This window comes from Diorhabda sublineata, chromosome 2, assembly GCF_026230105.1.
Source record: "Diorhabda sublineata isolate icDioSubl1.1 chromosome 2, icDioSubl1.1, whole genome shotgun sequence".
Classification (NCBI taxonomy): Eukaryota; Metazoa; Arthropoda; class Insecta; order Coleoptera; family Chrysomelidae; genus Diorhabda; species Diorhabda sublineata.
In genome coordinates this window covers 18,529,939-18,548,703 of record NC_079475.1, presented here as the reverse complement: position 1 = coordinate 18,548,703, position 18,765 = coordinate 18,529,939, and the positions used below count along the sequence as shown (strand labels likewise).

General features: G+C 33.4%; 1 protein-coding gene across 2 annotated transcripts; it reads right to left on the bottom strand.

Moving 5' to 3' along the window:
• Window positions 1-45: 45 nt before the first annotated feature.
• On the bottom strand, window positions 46-16,154 carry LOC130440448 (nucleoside hydrolase-like). 2 transcript variants are annotated; one of them, XM_056773592.1, is made up of 5 exons: window positions 16,032-16,154; window positions 14,747-14,998; window positions 11,460-11,754; window positions 9,235-9,371; window positions 46-488 (listed from the first exon to the last, which is right to left on the bottom strand). In XM_056773592.1, exons 2-5 carry the CDS (start codon window positions 14,936-14,938, stop codon window positions 147-149), a joined length of 966 nt encoding a protein of 321 aa, XP_056629570.1. In that variant the 5' UTR covers window positions 14,939-14,998; window positions 16,032-16,154; the 3' UTR covers window positions 46-146. The 2 variants fall into 2 exon arrangements, with proteins under 2 accessions (XP_056629570.1, XP_056629569.1); XM_056773591.1 differs by lacking the exon at window positions 16,032-16,154 and adding an exon at window positions 15,769-15,879.
• Window positions 16,155-18,765: the final 2,611 nt, after the last annotated feature.

Sequence of the window (18,765 nt, the reverse complement as noted above, 5' to 3'; positions counted from 1 at the left end):
GAGTAAGAATAATTACAATATTGAAAATCCACACATAAAATCTTGTTAATCTGTGATGCTAGACTGACTTTATTTCAATTGGTAAATTACCTCCTACAAACACTTACAACAATAAAAAAAATTAAATAAATGAAGGAAAATGTGAATCATATATCGTCATTTCCATTATCATCTCCACTTCTTAGTTCTAGCATTTCTTGTTTAAATAATTCAGCGTCAATATCTTCTATAATGGTGACGTTCGGTTTGAACTTTTTTATATGATCCAAAACTACTTGACCTCTGGTAAGCGTTCCGTGAAGTTCAACCGAAGCATAATGCAAGGAAAACTTGTTAATATGCTTCTCAGGATTCATATAACAGAATACCAGGAATGTGTCACAAGGTACCCATTCTTCTGAATCATGCATACTATAGATTATTTGTTCTGCCTTTGCTAACAGCTTTAATTCTGGAGTTGAGGTTCCCAAAGTTGAGAAACGCCAATCCTAAAATAATAAACATCGATAGAACTGAAAAAGATTAATGAAAATCAGTAACATATTTATGTCTATACCTAACATTTGTGGAATATATGCAATCTGAGACAAAATGTTGATTGTGCACAACTCAACTTATATTTGCAAATGATTTGAAAATATTAGGTAAATCGTAATAGCATAGAAATGAAGAAATGAATAAACTGAATGTGAAATAAAATAATATAACTAAGAGCATAATAGCATGAGAAGATCAAGACAAATTGTAAAAAGGTATAAATATCTCGATGCAATAATAGAAAGTAATACTGAAAACTATGTTTACACTACCACTACACCAACACTGTACAGGGTGTTTCAAAAAAGATGATCCTGTCTCTAGTATAGATAGAAAACTGAAAAATATTTCCGGTTTGCTCAGTAAAAATGTTTGCAATAAATATATATATACATTTTTTACCATTTGCCGCTACTACTGGCAGGATTGTTTTTATGTCTGAGGGCGCTAGTTACAAGGTCCGTACCAAGTAGTATTGGACATAACTTTTTCAATATTAGATTTATTGTACTGTGTACTGAAAACTGTGTACCATTTTCGGAATATTTTGATTTGAAAATTATTAACCGATGCTGAAATGAAGGAATGATAAATGCATTGATTCAACAAAAAAGCACAAAATGAGAATTAAAAAATAATAAAATAAAATTCAATTAGAGTAGGTGATCAAAATGTACACCATTTCACGAATCCACATTTCGATCCTTTTTTCTAAAGAATCCATTAATCTTTTAAACGGTTGGGGGTCTGCTATGAGGTCATTAAGGTAACGTTGAATTCTGTCTTTCAATTCTTGAGGCGAATTTACCTCTAAAGCATAAACTTTTTCTTCAAAACACGACCAAATTGTGTAATCCAAGGGATTAAAATCGCATGACTGAGGAGTCCAATGAATCTGAGCTTCAGAACCTCAACTAATCCATCGATTCGGAAAATAGTTACTCAACCAGTTACAATACCTTCTATAAAAGTGAGGTAGAGCTTCACCGTGCATAAAAAATACACGCTTAGCGTTAAATCTAATATCTCGAAAAAGTGATTGCTTACAAAATCCAGGTGCATATCACCATTTAGATTACCAGGTAAAATATGATGACTTACAGTTGCTGCCCAAACAAACTTTGAATGAGTGTTGATAATGTGATGCCCTTTTGACATGTGGATTCTCATCACACCTTTAGTGTGCATTAGGGGAGTTAAGCATACCTACCTTGACGCCTCATCCATAAGAATAATACATTTTGGAAAAGTTGGAATGCGGGCTAACAAAAAATCCACTCTAACCGGTAGATCTTATGGCAAGAGCTCTTTGACTTGTCTATAATGATAAAGATGTAGCTTTTGCTCTTTAAAGATCCTCGAAGTACTTGAGGAAGACGTATTTGTTTGTCTTGCCACATTTTGATCAACTGAATTAAAATCATATTTTCTTTATTAATGGTTCTTGTTGCTCTTGGCCTATCAGATTTTATTTTTTCAAATCTCACATTCCCAATTTCTCGACAAAGAGTTTCTTTGAGGAAACTTTTCTGCACAATAAAATGCTATTGCCGTGTAAAATTCAAAGTTAAATAATTATGGGTACTTAGATATTGGGGGCCTTAGTATGAAACAAACAACAGGTTGAGTTCCAGAGCCGCAATACATGATCATCAAATTGTTGTTTGTTTCATACTAAAGCCTACAAAAACATGAGAAACGTATCAATTGAAAAAAACTCCTACTAAGTGCTATAAATTGTTGCTGAGGCCTAAGGGGACAACTCTCTATCTCGTGCGCGTATTTTTGAGTGATGTAAGCGCTTTAGTGAAGGCCGAGAGAGAAAATCAAAATTCGAGGCAATGTTCCAGAGTGTCAGACTGTCAACCAGACTTACTATTTGTCAGTATTGGCAACACTGCTGAAACGAGTTCGTAAAAACGACCCAAGTTGTGGAAGAACAACTCGTGGATTTTGCACCAGGACAACGCACTTGCCCATAACGCTCTATCTGTAAAGTAGTATTTGACCAGTAAGCGCACACCAGTGCTCGAACACCCACTGTACTCACCAGATTTGGCACCGTGCGACTTTTTTTATTCCCGAAGATAAAATTTGCTTTGAAAAGGACCCGATTTGAGCCGATGGAAGTGGTAAAGCAAAAAATGGCAGAACTCCTAAAGGCACTCACCAAAAAAGACTTCCAGTACTGCTTCGATCAATGGAAAAAACTTAAGGAAAGATGCTTGTCGAGAGGAGGGGAGTAAATTGAAGGGGATCATTTGATTGTAGAATAATTTTCATAATAAAACCTTTTTTCGTAACCAGTCTCGTTATTTCATAGCCAGACCTCGTATTTCACATGATTCCTAAGTTATAGCAAGATTTGGAATATTTTCTCCGAAGTACATATAATACAAGTGACTACGACTGTAATATCAACAAGTTTAGAGTTTCAATAAATTATTGATGTTTATCCAAAGTTACAAAGGATCGTTTACTTGAGAAGAAGGATAAGAGGATATAGTAATGTGAAAATTAATGAATAGGAAACCTATACTAACCCAAATCCCATAACAAGATATATTGTAATCTGGTCACTGTGATCCCTCGATATAAATCCTTCAAAGTTTCTGATAAAATCACTTAAAAACAATGTCTATAAAACAAGACCTTCCAGTATTCCAAAATCAGAAGATTACCGCAGTGATAAGGGAAATTATGCAGTTGAAGATGTTAACAAATATAGGATGTTTTAAAAATCACGTGACTTGTATTGGAATAGAAAAACAAAATTCCGTCTGTCGTAACCTCCTGTACTTTATTAGTGGCCGATCTACAGGAGGAAGGGATTTCTGGCTGGAGCTCCCCCTTAAAACGTCTAAAAAAATTTTTGTAAGAATGTGAACTTTATACATAGAATGATTTAATTCCACTACTACGTCTTCAATGATATCCATTTACGTCTTAATACTTTGTATAATGTCTTAGTTAAGTTAACTTAGCCAGTAATCAATTAATATAAAGTATTTTGATTTTGCTGTATACGAGGGTTGTCTCAAAAGTTTCTGCCTTCAGCCTGAATGTATCGACACATATTAACACAAGTTGTGTTGTGTATTGAAAAGTATTTCGACACGTGTTGAAAAGTTTATTAACACTTGTGCTGAAAAGTTGAAAATTTATGAAAAATATTTTTTATGTCGTAATAGTAGAGATAACAAAAGCGAAAAGAATGATTATGGAATATTTTATAACTAAAGAACAGAAAAAGAACCAATAGAACAATAAATTGTTTGTAACTACATATATTATTAGATATCTAACAAGAACTAAATAATAATATTAACGATTTTGTGTTACTTTTCTTCTGAGACGTTATAAAAGTTGAATGTAAAATTGTTATTATAACAATTACTAAATTGCAATGGATTTTGTAATATTGCATTATTGGTGGTATCTCTAACGTATGTGTTTATTACCACTTGTTGCTGTATAGTTGGAGTACACAAACTTGCATTGTTTTTGGGTTATGCAGTATCAGTATGTTGTTCAGCATTTTGTTCAGCACTATGTTCAATGTTTCTATTTGCAGCTTCTTTGTTTAATGTGCTTGTGTTGTTAATGGCATTCATTATTTTATTAGCAGTCATTAATCTATTGCAGAGTATGTACTATGTACTGCTCAGCCACGGTAGAGGATTTCCATCCTCCGTGACGTTTTAATTCAGCCAGATCTGCTCCTGCATCTACTGAAATTGTTGCAGAAGAACGCCTAAAGGTGTAGCCAGTATATTGTTCTTGATTCGGAAGATTTAGAAACTTTGCCACTATTTTGTTTATACCCACTACTTGCTGTGTGCATTTTTCATTTTTATTATTGAGAAAAAACCTTAATTGAATGGTTGGTGGCTTAAGATTGCCATATTTTTTAAATATATTATAAAATTGTCCAGTAATTGTGAATTTTCTGGAAACCTGGTTTTTTGTGATATTTATTTTTATCACAGCAGCTGCTTTGTTATTTTGTAGTAGATGTGTAGGTAAAAATGAGTGTCATTTTCATAAGTGGTCGTAAAAAAATATATTTGTATATGTGTTGACATATTCTCAATAATATTTTAGCCATTTTTTGACGCTTGGTTTGACAGTTGTATGAGTGAGTTGTTTTGAATATTTTCCTAAAAATGGAAAAAATCATTATCGAGCTATCATTAAATATTCGATTTTTAATAACGCTTACGAAAATGACGAACGAGTTGGATATTGTGTGCGGAGATTCAGGACCATCATTTACTTCCAGAAAATTTTGGGAAGCTAAATTCAAATATAGCCGTATCAGAGAAAGTGACGACAAACTTTTGGAATGGCCAAAAACTACGACAACCAGTCAATGTTACTGGATGACCATCATATTTAGGTTAGAGAGATAGAAGACAATCGGTACATCAAAAGAGCGCATGCATGTCGCGTTTCCTTCTTTTCGTTCAAAAGGGTGTGATTTCTTATGACTTATTAACGCGGATTAAGTAAAATTAATGGAATTTATTGCATCTGTAATTGAAACTTGAATTCATTACTACACTCCTGAAACATTGACATTGAGACATTGGATTGCAAAGGGCGAACCCTCTCCACAAAAACAAAAAGGGTTTCTTTAGTGGGAAAAATAATGGTAACCATTTCAAAAAGAAAAAACAATAACAGGAAATTTTCCTGTTTGTTAACCTCAAAAGCTCACTTCCAGAAGATAGATTTTAATCATATTAGTACGTTATCTATTTTGAGAAAATGACAACTATTATTTAGAAGGGCTGGACAGGAGCTGAGAAAAATGTGTAAGCTTAAAAATGTTGAAAATAAAAATGATTATGAAAAATAATGCCTTGTGTCTTGTTTGTTTGGTAATTCGGTCGGAAAATTCTCAGACAACCCTTGTATATAATTAGTAGTATAGAAAAATAGAGTAGAAAAAATATTTTTTAAAGAAAAACTCCAAACTACTTCTAGTCACAAGAAATTAGAAAAGATGAAATAAAAAATGAGATGAAAAAAAAGACAATTTGTTTTGAGAATTTAAATCCGTGATTTCCAAAATAGTCCACGTGGACCTCCAAAGGTACACAGGAGACTCGACGGGGTTCTACGTTGGGCGTGAAAAAAAGGCAGATAATATTTTTAAAAGCTCAACGACTATTGTGAAAATTTGAATATTACATATTCAGAACAACGCGTCAAGACTTGCCGTTTGCCGCGCCGGCTGCTGTTCCGTCCGCAACGCTTGTTCAGACGTGCAAATTAATACGACTTTCAGTGTATGTACTCGCAATCTTGCATGAACTTGTTTGAATCTTCACCAAAAGAAAAATCAATCGATATTAGTGGTTCCAGTGTCAAAAAAATAAGTACCTACCTGCCTATTTATTATATGCTCAAAATTTGATTTTATTCACAATTCATTTCAAACAAAAAATGGAAATCTCTTCCAAATAAGCTGCTTCATGAGATAGGTATATTCACATTATTTTATTAAAGTATATAAGTTCCCTATTTAATGTTTAGTACATATCTGCTTCACGCAAATAAAACAAATATAATATAAATCTTATAATATTGTAATAAGTATACCTATGTATAGTACAGAACTTACATATTTCGATAAAAGGACAGAACATCGAGAAATATTGAACTTATTGTCCCTACTCTATTTTTATTACCTATCTAATTTATTCAATTATTGCGGAGCTCTGATATCTACATATTGTTTGAGAATTTCTATAGAATTTACAGAAATATATCAAAATATAATAAATGAAATAATACTTTTATATCACATTTAAATAATTTCACTTCGTTCGCATTCGTAAATCTCTATTATTCATCCTAGCGATTTGTTGCTTTCAACAATTATTATATATTTTATTACTTAACATATTCTCCTCTTAATTGGATACATTTAATACAGCGAACCTGCAATGTCTCTAGACCTTTCAAAAAAAATATTTCTTCTTGCTCTGTAAACCAGACTTCCACAGCTTTTATTACCTCCTCGTTTGAAGAAAATTTACAACCTTTTAAAATTTTTTTCAGTTAAGGGAAGATATGATAGTCGGACGGAGCCAAATCTGGTGAATAAGGGGGGTATTCTAGTAATTCAAACACTAAATCACGAATTTTTTGCATAGCAACATGAGATATTTGTGCAACTCATTGTCCTGAAAAAACAAAACACCTTTGGATATCTTTCCTCTTTAATTTTTTCCCGTAGAGTGATCAGTAATGTCGAATAGTAATCTCCACTTATTGTTCTACATTTATCCAAAAAATCAATCATGATTACTCCATGTTACTTTGTTTCTGGATCGTAGAAATGTACCCAAGTCACATCCATAATAATAAATCGGCTTAAGAAGTCTACATCGTTTTCAAATCGAGCACAGATCGAACGCGATGCTTTTGGTCAACATTCAAACATTTGGGGATCCATCTTGCGGCAATTTTTCTCATGTCCAAATTGATGTGAACTATATGATGAACGCGTTCGTATGAAATATTCAGTGCTTCAGATATTCGTTTTAGCCCAATTCTACGGTCTAATAAAATCATGTCATGAACTGCATCGATATTTTCGGGGACTGACACAGAAACTGGCCTTCCCGATTGGTCATCTTCAATGGAAAACTTACTTTTTTGAAGCTTGCAGTCCAATTTTTCACAGTCGCAAATGAAGGACATTGATCACTTTGATCACCATGTTAGTAAGCATATCTTCGTAAATCTGCTTTCCTCTTGACCCTTTTAAATACAGATACCTGATGACATCTTTTCCCTTTAATCTATTGCGTATCTCTGGTTTACTTTTTTGACGTCAAACTTTACACTTACACTTCTAATAATTTATTGTTCATTGCTATGGTAACGCAATATTTTGTTTATGCATGGAGCAGGTCTAGGCTAACTAAACAGATGTAGCTCCTGCCATCATTGGGGATATAGTGGGTTTATAAGCCATCTTAAAAGACTTGTACCGGAGGTAACTGCAATTCGTTGTGTTGTCAACCGACAACATCTAGTGACGAAAAATTTTAGTGATAGATTGTACCCATCGCTTCAATTTATGAATCAAGCAGTTAACAAAATAAACAGCAATGCATTGAATACGCCCTCATTTGCACAATTGTGCTATGATTTTATTCACTTTTTGACTCAATTTTAGAATTTCCGTAAAAAGTAAAAATTCTAATTTAAAAATCCTGGTCAATTTTAAAGCAGATTTGTCAAAAAAAAGAGTGTAATTATAAAATATTGATCAGTACGGATTATCACAGTATACAAACTTGTTGCAAATAGAATGCCTTGATGAAGATATTCAGACAAACGTTCAACATTTGATTGCATGATGATTTCAAAATCAGATTTGGGGCTATCCTGTCGATGTAAATATCACCATGAATCTTAAACCCATTTGATGAAACGGAAATGGAGAATGTTATATTACAAGACGGGCTAGTCAAGTTTAGCACTAATGAGGAACTGAAAGTGGCATTTAAAAGTGGATGTCAATAATTTTGGGTGCAGGTAGAAAGACTCGAAAAATAACAGTGGCTATGGGGAATTGTGAAAAAGCTTCTGATCGCGATTCCCTTGTCATATCTTGCGGTTATTTCTCACAAAACTCAAGCCAAATATTGATAAATTGCTATCAATCCATGAAGTACATTCCTCTCATTGAAATTATATATATTTTTTTGTAATTACCATTGTAGAAGTTAACTGTTAATTCGTCGTTGAATCTCAGCCACAAAACACAAGTTTCCATATCTAATCTTTACTTTTTAAGAGATTTGTAAATTGCTAGTAAATAGCTGCAGAGGGTCTACCGGATCCAGCAAAGTATTGAAAGTTGTCTAAGACAAAAAAAGGTTTAGGAGCCAATGATTTCAATGATAGATGCTGATAACCACAAAATTGAAAAAGTATATTGTGAATATAAAGAATAGTTGATCACATAGGAGTTATCACTTTCTAATAATTAGCTGACAAATCGGTTGTTGAATTGAAATTGATTATAATGGAAATAAGACACAAAAAGATGAAGTTTTATCCTACTGATCCGGAACATTCTGTATACATCAAAAGCCAAAAAAATTATCAACGAATTTTAAATAAAGTATGACATTTAAAGTGCTTAATTTGCACTTTTAATTTGCTCACGACCCTAATGTGAACATTCTTTCAACTTAACATGAACATCTAAGATTTGTTGCCAGCCTCTCGACTATTATTAAATTATATTTTTGTCAGGATTGTTGCAATGGATTTTTTTAATCTGTGCAAATAAACACAAAAAATTAGTTTTTTCGATTCATAATCACCTTCTGACGTCATTCTATCATCACTAGTAGGGATCTTCACAGCCCTTAATATTAAGTTTCCAATTTACGGTAGTTTTAAAGACATAGTTCCAACAATAAGAAGGAATTATTAGCACTGTTTGTAGTGTTAAGCAGACTAAAAGAGTTTCACAACAATCACATTATAGAAGAGAAAAAAATCAGGATAAATCATAAATATGAATATACTAAATATTCGGTATTAATTAATTATTATTCTCATGTTTCCAAATTACGCTTGATTTCTGCTTTAATATATTTTACAATTTTTTTGGAAAACAGTATAGTTGATATAAATATTTTGTTCCTGATTCTTTATACTTACTAAAGGAATTTTTGGTATAAGACAAGTTTCCCAAGGAAAAATAAATATAGGACATTTTAAACTTTCTAATACGATATAAGCAGCTTCCGGATCCGTATAGAAATTGAATTCAGCTGAACACGTCCAATTCCCTACACCTAAAAGAGAAGCTATCAGATACAAAAAATTATTTCTAATACATTTATGTTCATAGGGTCGTCCAAAAATATAATCAATCACAGTAATGCATTTTCCTTTTGTTTCTTAATTCTAATCGTTAGCATAAAGGGGCGCTTACACTGTACAATTGGGTTGATCAAGTCAGATCAATCCAAGTGGCATGTATACATTTCTGGGTAAACACCTGTTCTTAAAATAAATGCAATGCTATAGTAGTAGTGAATAAAGTTTAGTTCTTGCTGAAAACAAACATCGTGCGTAGAGAAAAATAAGGAAAGAGAATTTGAGTTAGACAGTGGCTTACTGGTAGAGAGGCACAAGAGACTTCGAATAACTTTTTTTGTGAATTCAAAATGGAACGTCCAAAAATTTTCCTCATATGATTGACCAACAGTTTCACTACTTACCAAAACAAGTTAATTTCAAAATTGGTGAACAACCCAACTAAATTTTTTTGTGATTTTTATCAGGTAATTCCGTAATTTAGTAAGGTATATGTCAGAATAACCTAACAAGGACGTGATGAGGATGTAACGCAGATCACTAATAAGGTCTTTATCAGGATTACTTCACATGGTTCTAGTCAATATCGCCTTATCCGGACCTAATCACGATTACTCTACAGATTTTTATTATAGTTATAGGATTGCCTCAAATACTTTCTGTTCAGGGTTTTCTTACGTAGTACCTATCTTCTTTACATTAGACATAGCGAACTGAAATCTATTAATCGAAGAATTGATTCCTCGGAACAAATAAATCGATTTTTCGAATCGATCCATATTATATAATATAGCCGATATTTTACCCCTGAAAATCCACATTCAATTTATTCTCATTTGGTAAAAACCATGAAATTATTCAAAATTAGCTAGATGTACTCGTAATATTAGGGTGATTTATTCAAAAACTCTCGGGGTGGCTGTGTGCTTAGTTTCCGCTGCTATACATTCACTGGAAAGTAAAGAATTTAAACATTGTTCATCACAGGCATTTGTATCTAAGTTTGATCCTATACTATACTGGCAAGACCAAAAAAAAACTCTATCGCCATGTTCACTCAATAACCGTGATATATATGTGGGATCGTGGGATCATCTGTTCCTTGTGAGCGACTTTGTTCAATTGCTGGCAACATCGCAATTGATAAGCGTCAAGTAGACATGACAGACTGTTGTTTTTAAAAATTGAAGACCATAAACTAAGTTTAGAAAGTAATTTTCTTGTTTTATACCTGATCTAATATTTGATATGGTGAAAAAAATTATTGATATTATCGAATTAGTTCAGGAACTAAAAATTCCCTGATTTTACTCACTAGAGATCCCAAAGGTTGTTTATCCACATAGATTATAAACAAAAACTTCAAAAAAGAAATTGATTTTTTAGAAATTTAGACTTCGTTTATTTTTATGAATCGATTACGATAGTTTAAAATAACACATTTACTTGAATCGATCAAATGAGTTGAATATTATATGAATTAACATGTTTAATTCGCTTTCATGTCACTTTATTTGGTTTGAGTTGATCAACGCACTTTAACAGTGTGAACACCCCTTAAAGGGCTTTGAGTTTAAGTCAATGCAATGCAAATGTTCATATTAATTGCATGAAGTGTCTACTTCTTAATTTTTACACGTTTTTCTTATTTGGAAATTGATGGGGCAACTGAATGTTTTATTGGTGGAAGATGAAAAACCATCTGAACAATACACATGTGGCCAATAAACACAAATTTATGTGGTTCTTGATGTTTGTTGCACGAAAGCTAAAAGGAAAAATATTGTGGCAACAGTAGTCTGAACGAATTTCAGCTGAAAACGGCGACAGAAAAGTCAAGTTCGTGTATCAGAAGAGAAGTAGCCAAGGAGCAAGTACACTAAGGAGAAAGTACAGAGCAATAGCACAAGAAGTCAGTCATGGAGCTTAGACAAACTAAAAAGCCACACAACTAAGATTTGGATTTATAATTTTTAAGTGGAAAAGTATAAACCATAGCGAAACAAGAGAAATATTTAAGACTAAATATAATAAAAATAATTTTATTAACATCATATAATTACCTGTAAAATTTCCACCCATTATCCAAACATCTTTAAGTTTAGAAGCCAAATCGTCGAATAACTTGAGAGACAAAGCTAGAGTTGTGAGCGGTCCTAAACATATAAGCGAGATTTTGTTTGGAAAAAGACTAACTGTATCGTGTAAGGCTATTATCCCAAGTTTATCATCAACTATTGTAATATCTGGAACTTGCTCGTGTTTCAAATCAGCAAAACCGTCTTCTCCGTGATATTTTTTGTGAAGTTCCACTTTAGTGGATAAAAGTTGAGATTTCGCCCCTCTATATACGGGTATCTAAAAGTATCAAGTACATATAGATATACAGTGACTGCCAGAAATATTAGCACCCTTTTATGTTAATCCAGAGTGCATGTTAATTATTAAATGATTGGAATGATTGGAATGTCAGTAGGTAACTTACTGAAAAGGCTGATTCAATAATACACAAGTCGGCATGAGTCAAGCGTCAAGAGAAAAATTACAGCGTCGAAAATTTATTAAAAGAAATTAGAAAAGAGATTCGAAAAAGGATAACTCTTCAAATTGATGCACATCTGGATCAATTCATTCACGGTAAGGCAGATTCGGCGAAGCATGTCAGGCTGTCCGCGAAGAGTTTCAAATTCTTCAATTGCAGTTCGGAGGTCGAGATCTGCGGGTCACTCAACGAATTCTCATTATTGAATCGTTATCCATTTGCTAACGATCATTTCCAGATAACTTTGGCACGTCACGTGATCCCTAAAAACGTACGGACCCACAAGACGCATGGATATCTACCCACTCACACACCGCTGGTCGTAAACGCAAAATTCCAGTCTGCGATCGAAATCATCCTTGTAAAGTGCGCGGAGGAGACTCGGATGGTAAACTCGATAATGTATGCGCTTCGGCATTTGTAGTAAAAAATAATTGGATATTTGAAATTCTCTCGATAGCCTCACTGCGGTTTGGTGGCTTAACTAACGCCAGAGCCATCAATCCACATTTTCGTAAGTTGTTACAGATACCGGTCGTCAAAAACGCGGCGCATCGGCAACAGAGCCCGTTATCAAGAATTTCTGGTACGTCTTCAACATTGTTGAACGATGCGTCGAAAATTGTTGTTGAAATTCAGTAAACATAGTTTCGTAATCCGCATTCATACGGAGATAAGACGTAATTTCGCAGCGAGAACTTGTATCAGTTATTCGTTCGAACGCTTGTACTCGTCAAGCACGTATTATCATGACACTGGCATAACTATCGGAAGCACGAAAATGCTGCGTTTTTCTTTTTGGACAGAGTTGCCAGAGTTATGAGCGTTGTTAGCCTTATGCTGACCTCTGTATTGTGTAAGTAATGAAACCGCGATTCTTTTTAATCTAATTGATGCGACTAGGTCAGTTCGATATCTTCTTTGGGTATGTGAGCAGCGTGGTATAGTATTGATCCATGATCATCAGAGATTATCTGCGAACTTGTTAACACGAGGTCTAGTATCAGTTCACCCTTGCTCGAACTTACATCTCCAGACAAAAGCGATAATCGTTACTTAACTTGCATGATCCCATTATTTTCTTTGGTTTCTTCCTACAGTGAAACAGAGAGCTATGAGGATGTTCAGTTGCAAGAAGCACCTCGTCTGGGCTGTTAGACCAAATCTCCGTATTCAACGATATAAGGTACGTATACCTTTATCAAAGCAATAAAAGACTCAATCGACCAACTTGTGTCGTTCTGTATTTAACTCTATGAGGTTCAGATCCGTTGGCACTACGACCTCGACCTTCTGGAGCCTACCTTAAGGTGTCTTGGATCTATTGACTCTTTTGTCGATTGTTGGCAACTCCACACGTTCTTGGTAATTTGCTTCATTCAAAAAAAGCTCTGCAGCAATATTCACTAATTTTAAAATCCACATAAAGACGTTAATATTAAAAAACTAAATGCTACTGAAAAATGAACCAGCAACGCAACTAAATACATGAATTCTAACGATCATTGAATCTTTGGAAGTTGAATTAAAAGATGGTAATTCTTCAATATACGATCTAAGGTTGGAAGAAAACCTTATTGTGATGAGGTATCTATGTAAGCAATGTTAAAATATATTAATAATAGATATTTATGCAACACGTGAGTTAAGTAATATTTTTTTCGACGGGTAGGACGGTTTGACCAGCAATTCCTACGAATGAAAAAAAGTAACATTACTCAGGAATTTCATACAAAAATGTTTCTACGTCCGTAGACTTACTTACTTACTTTGTAATTGTGATATTAAAAGTATAACTATGAGCATTATTAATTTGAAGTGAAGAATAAGTTACATTGCTATTGGTACTTAAATTGGCAACATTTTGTTGTCAAAGAAATAATATCATGTATAGTTGTATTAGTACTTATTGGATTGTTGGTAGGATCTTGAACATTTACAATTTTGCTTGGAGTCGAACTAGTTGTACCCATTAAAATTGTCACTGCGGAATCCATTTGGTTTTTTACTGAGTCGTCTACGCAACCCTCCGCAACTGTGATGACACGTTACGGCTCTTTTTTTAACGTAAAAGCGTGAAAAAATGAAATTTTGGCCGATTCAGAAATTACATACATACAAATGAATGAAAACGTGAGTATTATAACGGAGTTATAACAAGTTACTATTTTTCCACAATTTTTCTCTTCAAACTGCGGATTATTTTTCATTCAAATAATTCCGCGAAAAAGATATTGTGAATGCAGAGCGAGCAAAACATTGTATTTTGTTTGATTTTTCTTTATTCATGATCATCAATAATTTAAATCTGTTCTCCTGAATGGTTAAGTTAACGCAGATATTGTTGAATGTATCTTTGTATACTCAGTACAAAATATCGAAATATCCTGAGGCAATATGATTAATGTTATTTCAAGAAACTGCTTCTTAGGTTGTATGTCATCACAAATCATTAAAAAAAAATTAAATGGGATGATGTGATTATTAACTGATACTATTTTTTCCGACATGCAACAGGAAGGTAAATCTAATAAACGACGTCCGATCATGATATACCCAATCAATATTAGAGTTATATATTGTTCATCTGTACATTATCACAGATTTCATACGTCTTGACCAGAAAACTTTACACTGGTGCGAAATGGTCACCCAAAGTTTCAAAACAAATACCTGATCGTTCAAAAATAACTTCCAGAGCTGACGCTAGAGATTGGTCCTCGGTTCACCTAGTTTTTTATAATAAGAGCATTTATCTCATTTCAAATCTAAAGTTCACCGATAAAAAAACTGACTTATTATACTTACGTCAGTCCTGCGAAGTAACTCTAATAATCGTACAACGTTCACAACTACATTTTCAAGCTCTGTATTTCCATGTGAACAAATTATTCCTTCAATTTTCACTTTATTCTTATTATCGGCATGTATAAGGTATATTAATGCCAGAAAATCATCTGTTCCCACATCCACATCTATAATAATTCTGCGAATGTCCATTCTTCGTATTTAATTTAATGATCATATGCTAAATCGTTGAAGAATTATTTGCATCGAAACCTGCAACAGAAGTATTGTACTCGTATACGTTCATCTTAGATATTGTCTGTTTATAAACAGAAGAAGCAAAATAGAGCCTAGTACTGAGCCTTGGGGCACTCCACATTCTATTGGCTTGCAAGATGACATCGTTGCATCAACCCTTACAAGCTGACTTCTGTTGGTAAGGTATGACTTAAACCATGGGAGAGGTATTTCCCAGAAACCGTAGTACTGCAATTTGTTGATTATAATTAACACAATCGAAAGCCTTAGAAATATCACAAAAAGTTGTTGCAGTAGAGGCTGTTTAGGCTAGAGTACACATTAGTAAGAATATAGCATCATTTGTGCATTTGTTACTCAAAAACCCAAATTGATTGGAAGTGACTATAGCCGACAAAATAAAAATTGCAGAAATATGGAAACGATAAGGAAGCTAGAAAACAATACTGCAAAGCTATGGTCGCATCTAAAGAATGCCAGATCAAAACGAATAATATAATGAAAACTTCCGGTGTGAAGACGTAGAGGACGGTCAACAGTTTGAAATTTTTGTTGCATGCTTTTCGTATATTTTTCACTTAATTGAACAACTTCGACGACTTATGTTGGAAATTACATGTTTTCCGAGATTTTTTAACACAAAATTGCAAATACATGAGTTTACTAATCTTCACCCAAATAGGTTTTAAAACAAAATCGTTTTTCAATTTTTATAATTTGAATAGACTATAATTCCTTTTATAGGAGGTTTTGTGAAACGTAATTTTATTTCAATAAATACTCACAAAGTATTAATATTGCACGCACAAACAATATTTTATTATTGATATCAGTTCATTAGAACAACATAAAATAACCTTCGTTAACAATCAATCTGAATTTATCAAATTGACAATAAATGACTTCAATAAAAAATGTTGGGTACGCTAAAAATAAAAACGAATTCCAAAGTATTGGACTGAGCATATTATTAGTTTGACAGAAGAAATTACCGAGTTGGAGTAATAATATAGATAATTGCATAGTAATATAATGATTTTATCATTACCTCATTAAAACTACCCAAAAATATCAATGGAAATGACTTGCACAGATTTTTTATTGCAAATGACATCAAAATAATAAGGTGAAAATATAAACCGAACTTTCTGTAATGAGAATACTTTATTATGAAACATCTAGATAATTAAACAATGATACTATTTCTTAGAACTTTATCTATGTTTATATTTCACTATTTATACAGTGTCTCAAAAAAAATTTATTTAGTTAAATGCGTTAATTGGTTTCACAAAATAGTTTCAGTGAGAAGACAACAAAATTCACGAATGGATTCAAAATAGGGCATCAGTGGCTTATGATCGTAATTATTTGGCCGTCATGACGTATTTGTGTGTTTTCACTGGGCTAGAACCTTTCTAACGATCCTTCAGTGATAAAAGTTTTAATCTTTAGATTCCTTCGCATTGTCTCAAGCTATACTCTGTAAACGGATATCTCCCTTATTTTCTGGGCCCATCTATCTCTTGCTACATTGTGGAATAAAGGTGATTTCTAAAAAACTGATCACTTGTAAAAATTAAAGCACTAATAGAGAATATGAAGTAGTGCATAAAAAAACGTATTATTAAGGTAGTGTAGTGGCTAGAGTACGAGGCTCACATGCGGGAGGTTCCAGGTTCAAGTCGCACTGATACCATCAGAAAGATAGGAGGGATATATTGGAATTGACAATACAAATCAGAAATGGGAAAATTGAAAATGTTGGATGATTTGAAGGGTAAAGAAGAATTCTGTCACTATTTTTTTGCAAAAACTTGATATTTGGAACAAACGATTTTAAGTCTAATGAAATAAGAACTCAAGAATTACCATCCAAAAGAATGTTTTTTCAACCAAACTTTAAAAAAAATGAATTTATATTTTGACATAAGACATCATAATGCTAGAAACTTAAAACTCTATAATTTTCGTGCACTCGCAAATGCATTTTTCAAAAATTCTTGTTAGATTTCCAGCATTTATTATAAATCGCATTACATTTCACATCTCTACTGTTTTCCACTCAATTAATTGAAAAAATTATGGTGTTTATTCATTTCTCTGCAGCTAGTAATATTAGGGAGAAATTTGAGAATGAAAAATATATTTAAATGAAATAAGCATTCTAAATTATAATTTTATTATATAAAAATGAAAAAAGTTATGTTCGAATATATTTGATTTTTCGTGTTTTTCCAATTCCTTGAATATTTTATCTGATTTGACGTCCAATATATTCAATACATTTTGTGTTCCCGTCTCGTCTTATATTCCTTCTCACTTGTGGTAGGTCCATCGCTTAACATATCGTGATTTTTTATTCAACCTGTTTGCGCTAAGATCTTTCCAAAGAACTTATCTCATCCTCCTCTATAACAGTTTATAAAGCCCTTATTGAGTTACATCTCCTATATTCCCTTCTCTTTCGGGTTACGTGTGGTGTGACTCAGTTTGAGCGAATATTCAAACGACAAAATAGAGCTGTTATATATTTACTCAGACTAAACAGCAGCGCTCATTACCAGAACTTCTTTAAAAGATTCTAAATATTGACTCTTCATTTCTTATTCACCTTTGAATCCTTCTTCTTCTTCTTCCTACTCCATTTTAAGCAGATTGCCTGTTCCTTCTTCGCAACATGCCTATTGCCTCATTTGATGGTAAAATTATCACTCCATCTTTTTCGTGGACTTCCCATATTTCTTCTCCCCAGTGGTGAGTTGTCTCGTGCTATCCTTACTATTCTTTCTTCGCTCCTTCTACTTATGTGTTCGTCAAATTCCCGCTTACTCCTCATTATCCTCCGTTCTCCTCTAGGAGCGTTTTTCCATTAATTTTTCATAGGACTTTTATGTCGCTTGTTTCCAGGAGCCTTTTTGTTTTTGCTCTATCAGGCCGAGTTTCTGCTGTGTACGTCATTATGGGTCTGATTACAGTTTTGTAGGTTCGTGACTTGGCCTTGGTTCAGACATCCGGCTGCTCTTGCTGTTTTTATTGTTTGCTGCCTCACCTCTGTCTCAATAGCACCATATCCAGATAGTTCTATACCCAGATATTTGAATTTCATTTCTTGCTGGATTATTTTGTTGTCTATGACCAGCTTGCATCTAAAAGGTATTTTTAATGTTGTCAAGTTTTTTGTTTTGGAGGCAGAAACCATCATATTTAGAGATTTTGTTGTGCAATTGCAGAGATATAGCCTTTAGAGGTCGTCTTCATTTTCTGCAAACAGCACAGCATCGTCAGCATAGCACAGGATTGTAATATTGCGGTCACCCATTTTGTATCCGTTCAATCTGCGTACTTGCTTGATTATTTCATCCATAATTATGTTGAAAAGCAGTTGACTCAGTGTGTCGCCCTATCATATTCCTCTTTCCACTGAGATTTGTTCACGCTGTATAGATTCTCTATGACTTTGATTAAGGTATGGAGTACTAACTTTGAATCCGTTTGCCTAATTCGTAAGTATGCTTCTCCAATCTTAGAAACAGCAGACGGAACTGGAATAGGATGTATGGATCCAGAACAAACACTCTGAAAGCCTGGGCAGCACACAAAGCATTTTTCAAGCAGAAATCGGTGCAATTGAAACATGTGTTCAGTACAATCTAGAAAGGAACTATCGCAAACAGAAGATCATCATCTTGTCCGATAGTCAAGAAGCCATTAAAGCTCTAAGCTCCAATATCATAAAATCCAAACTCGCTTAGGAATGCCTAGAAAAATTCAATGGAGCA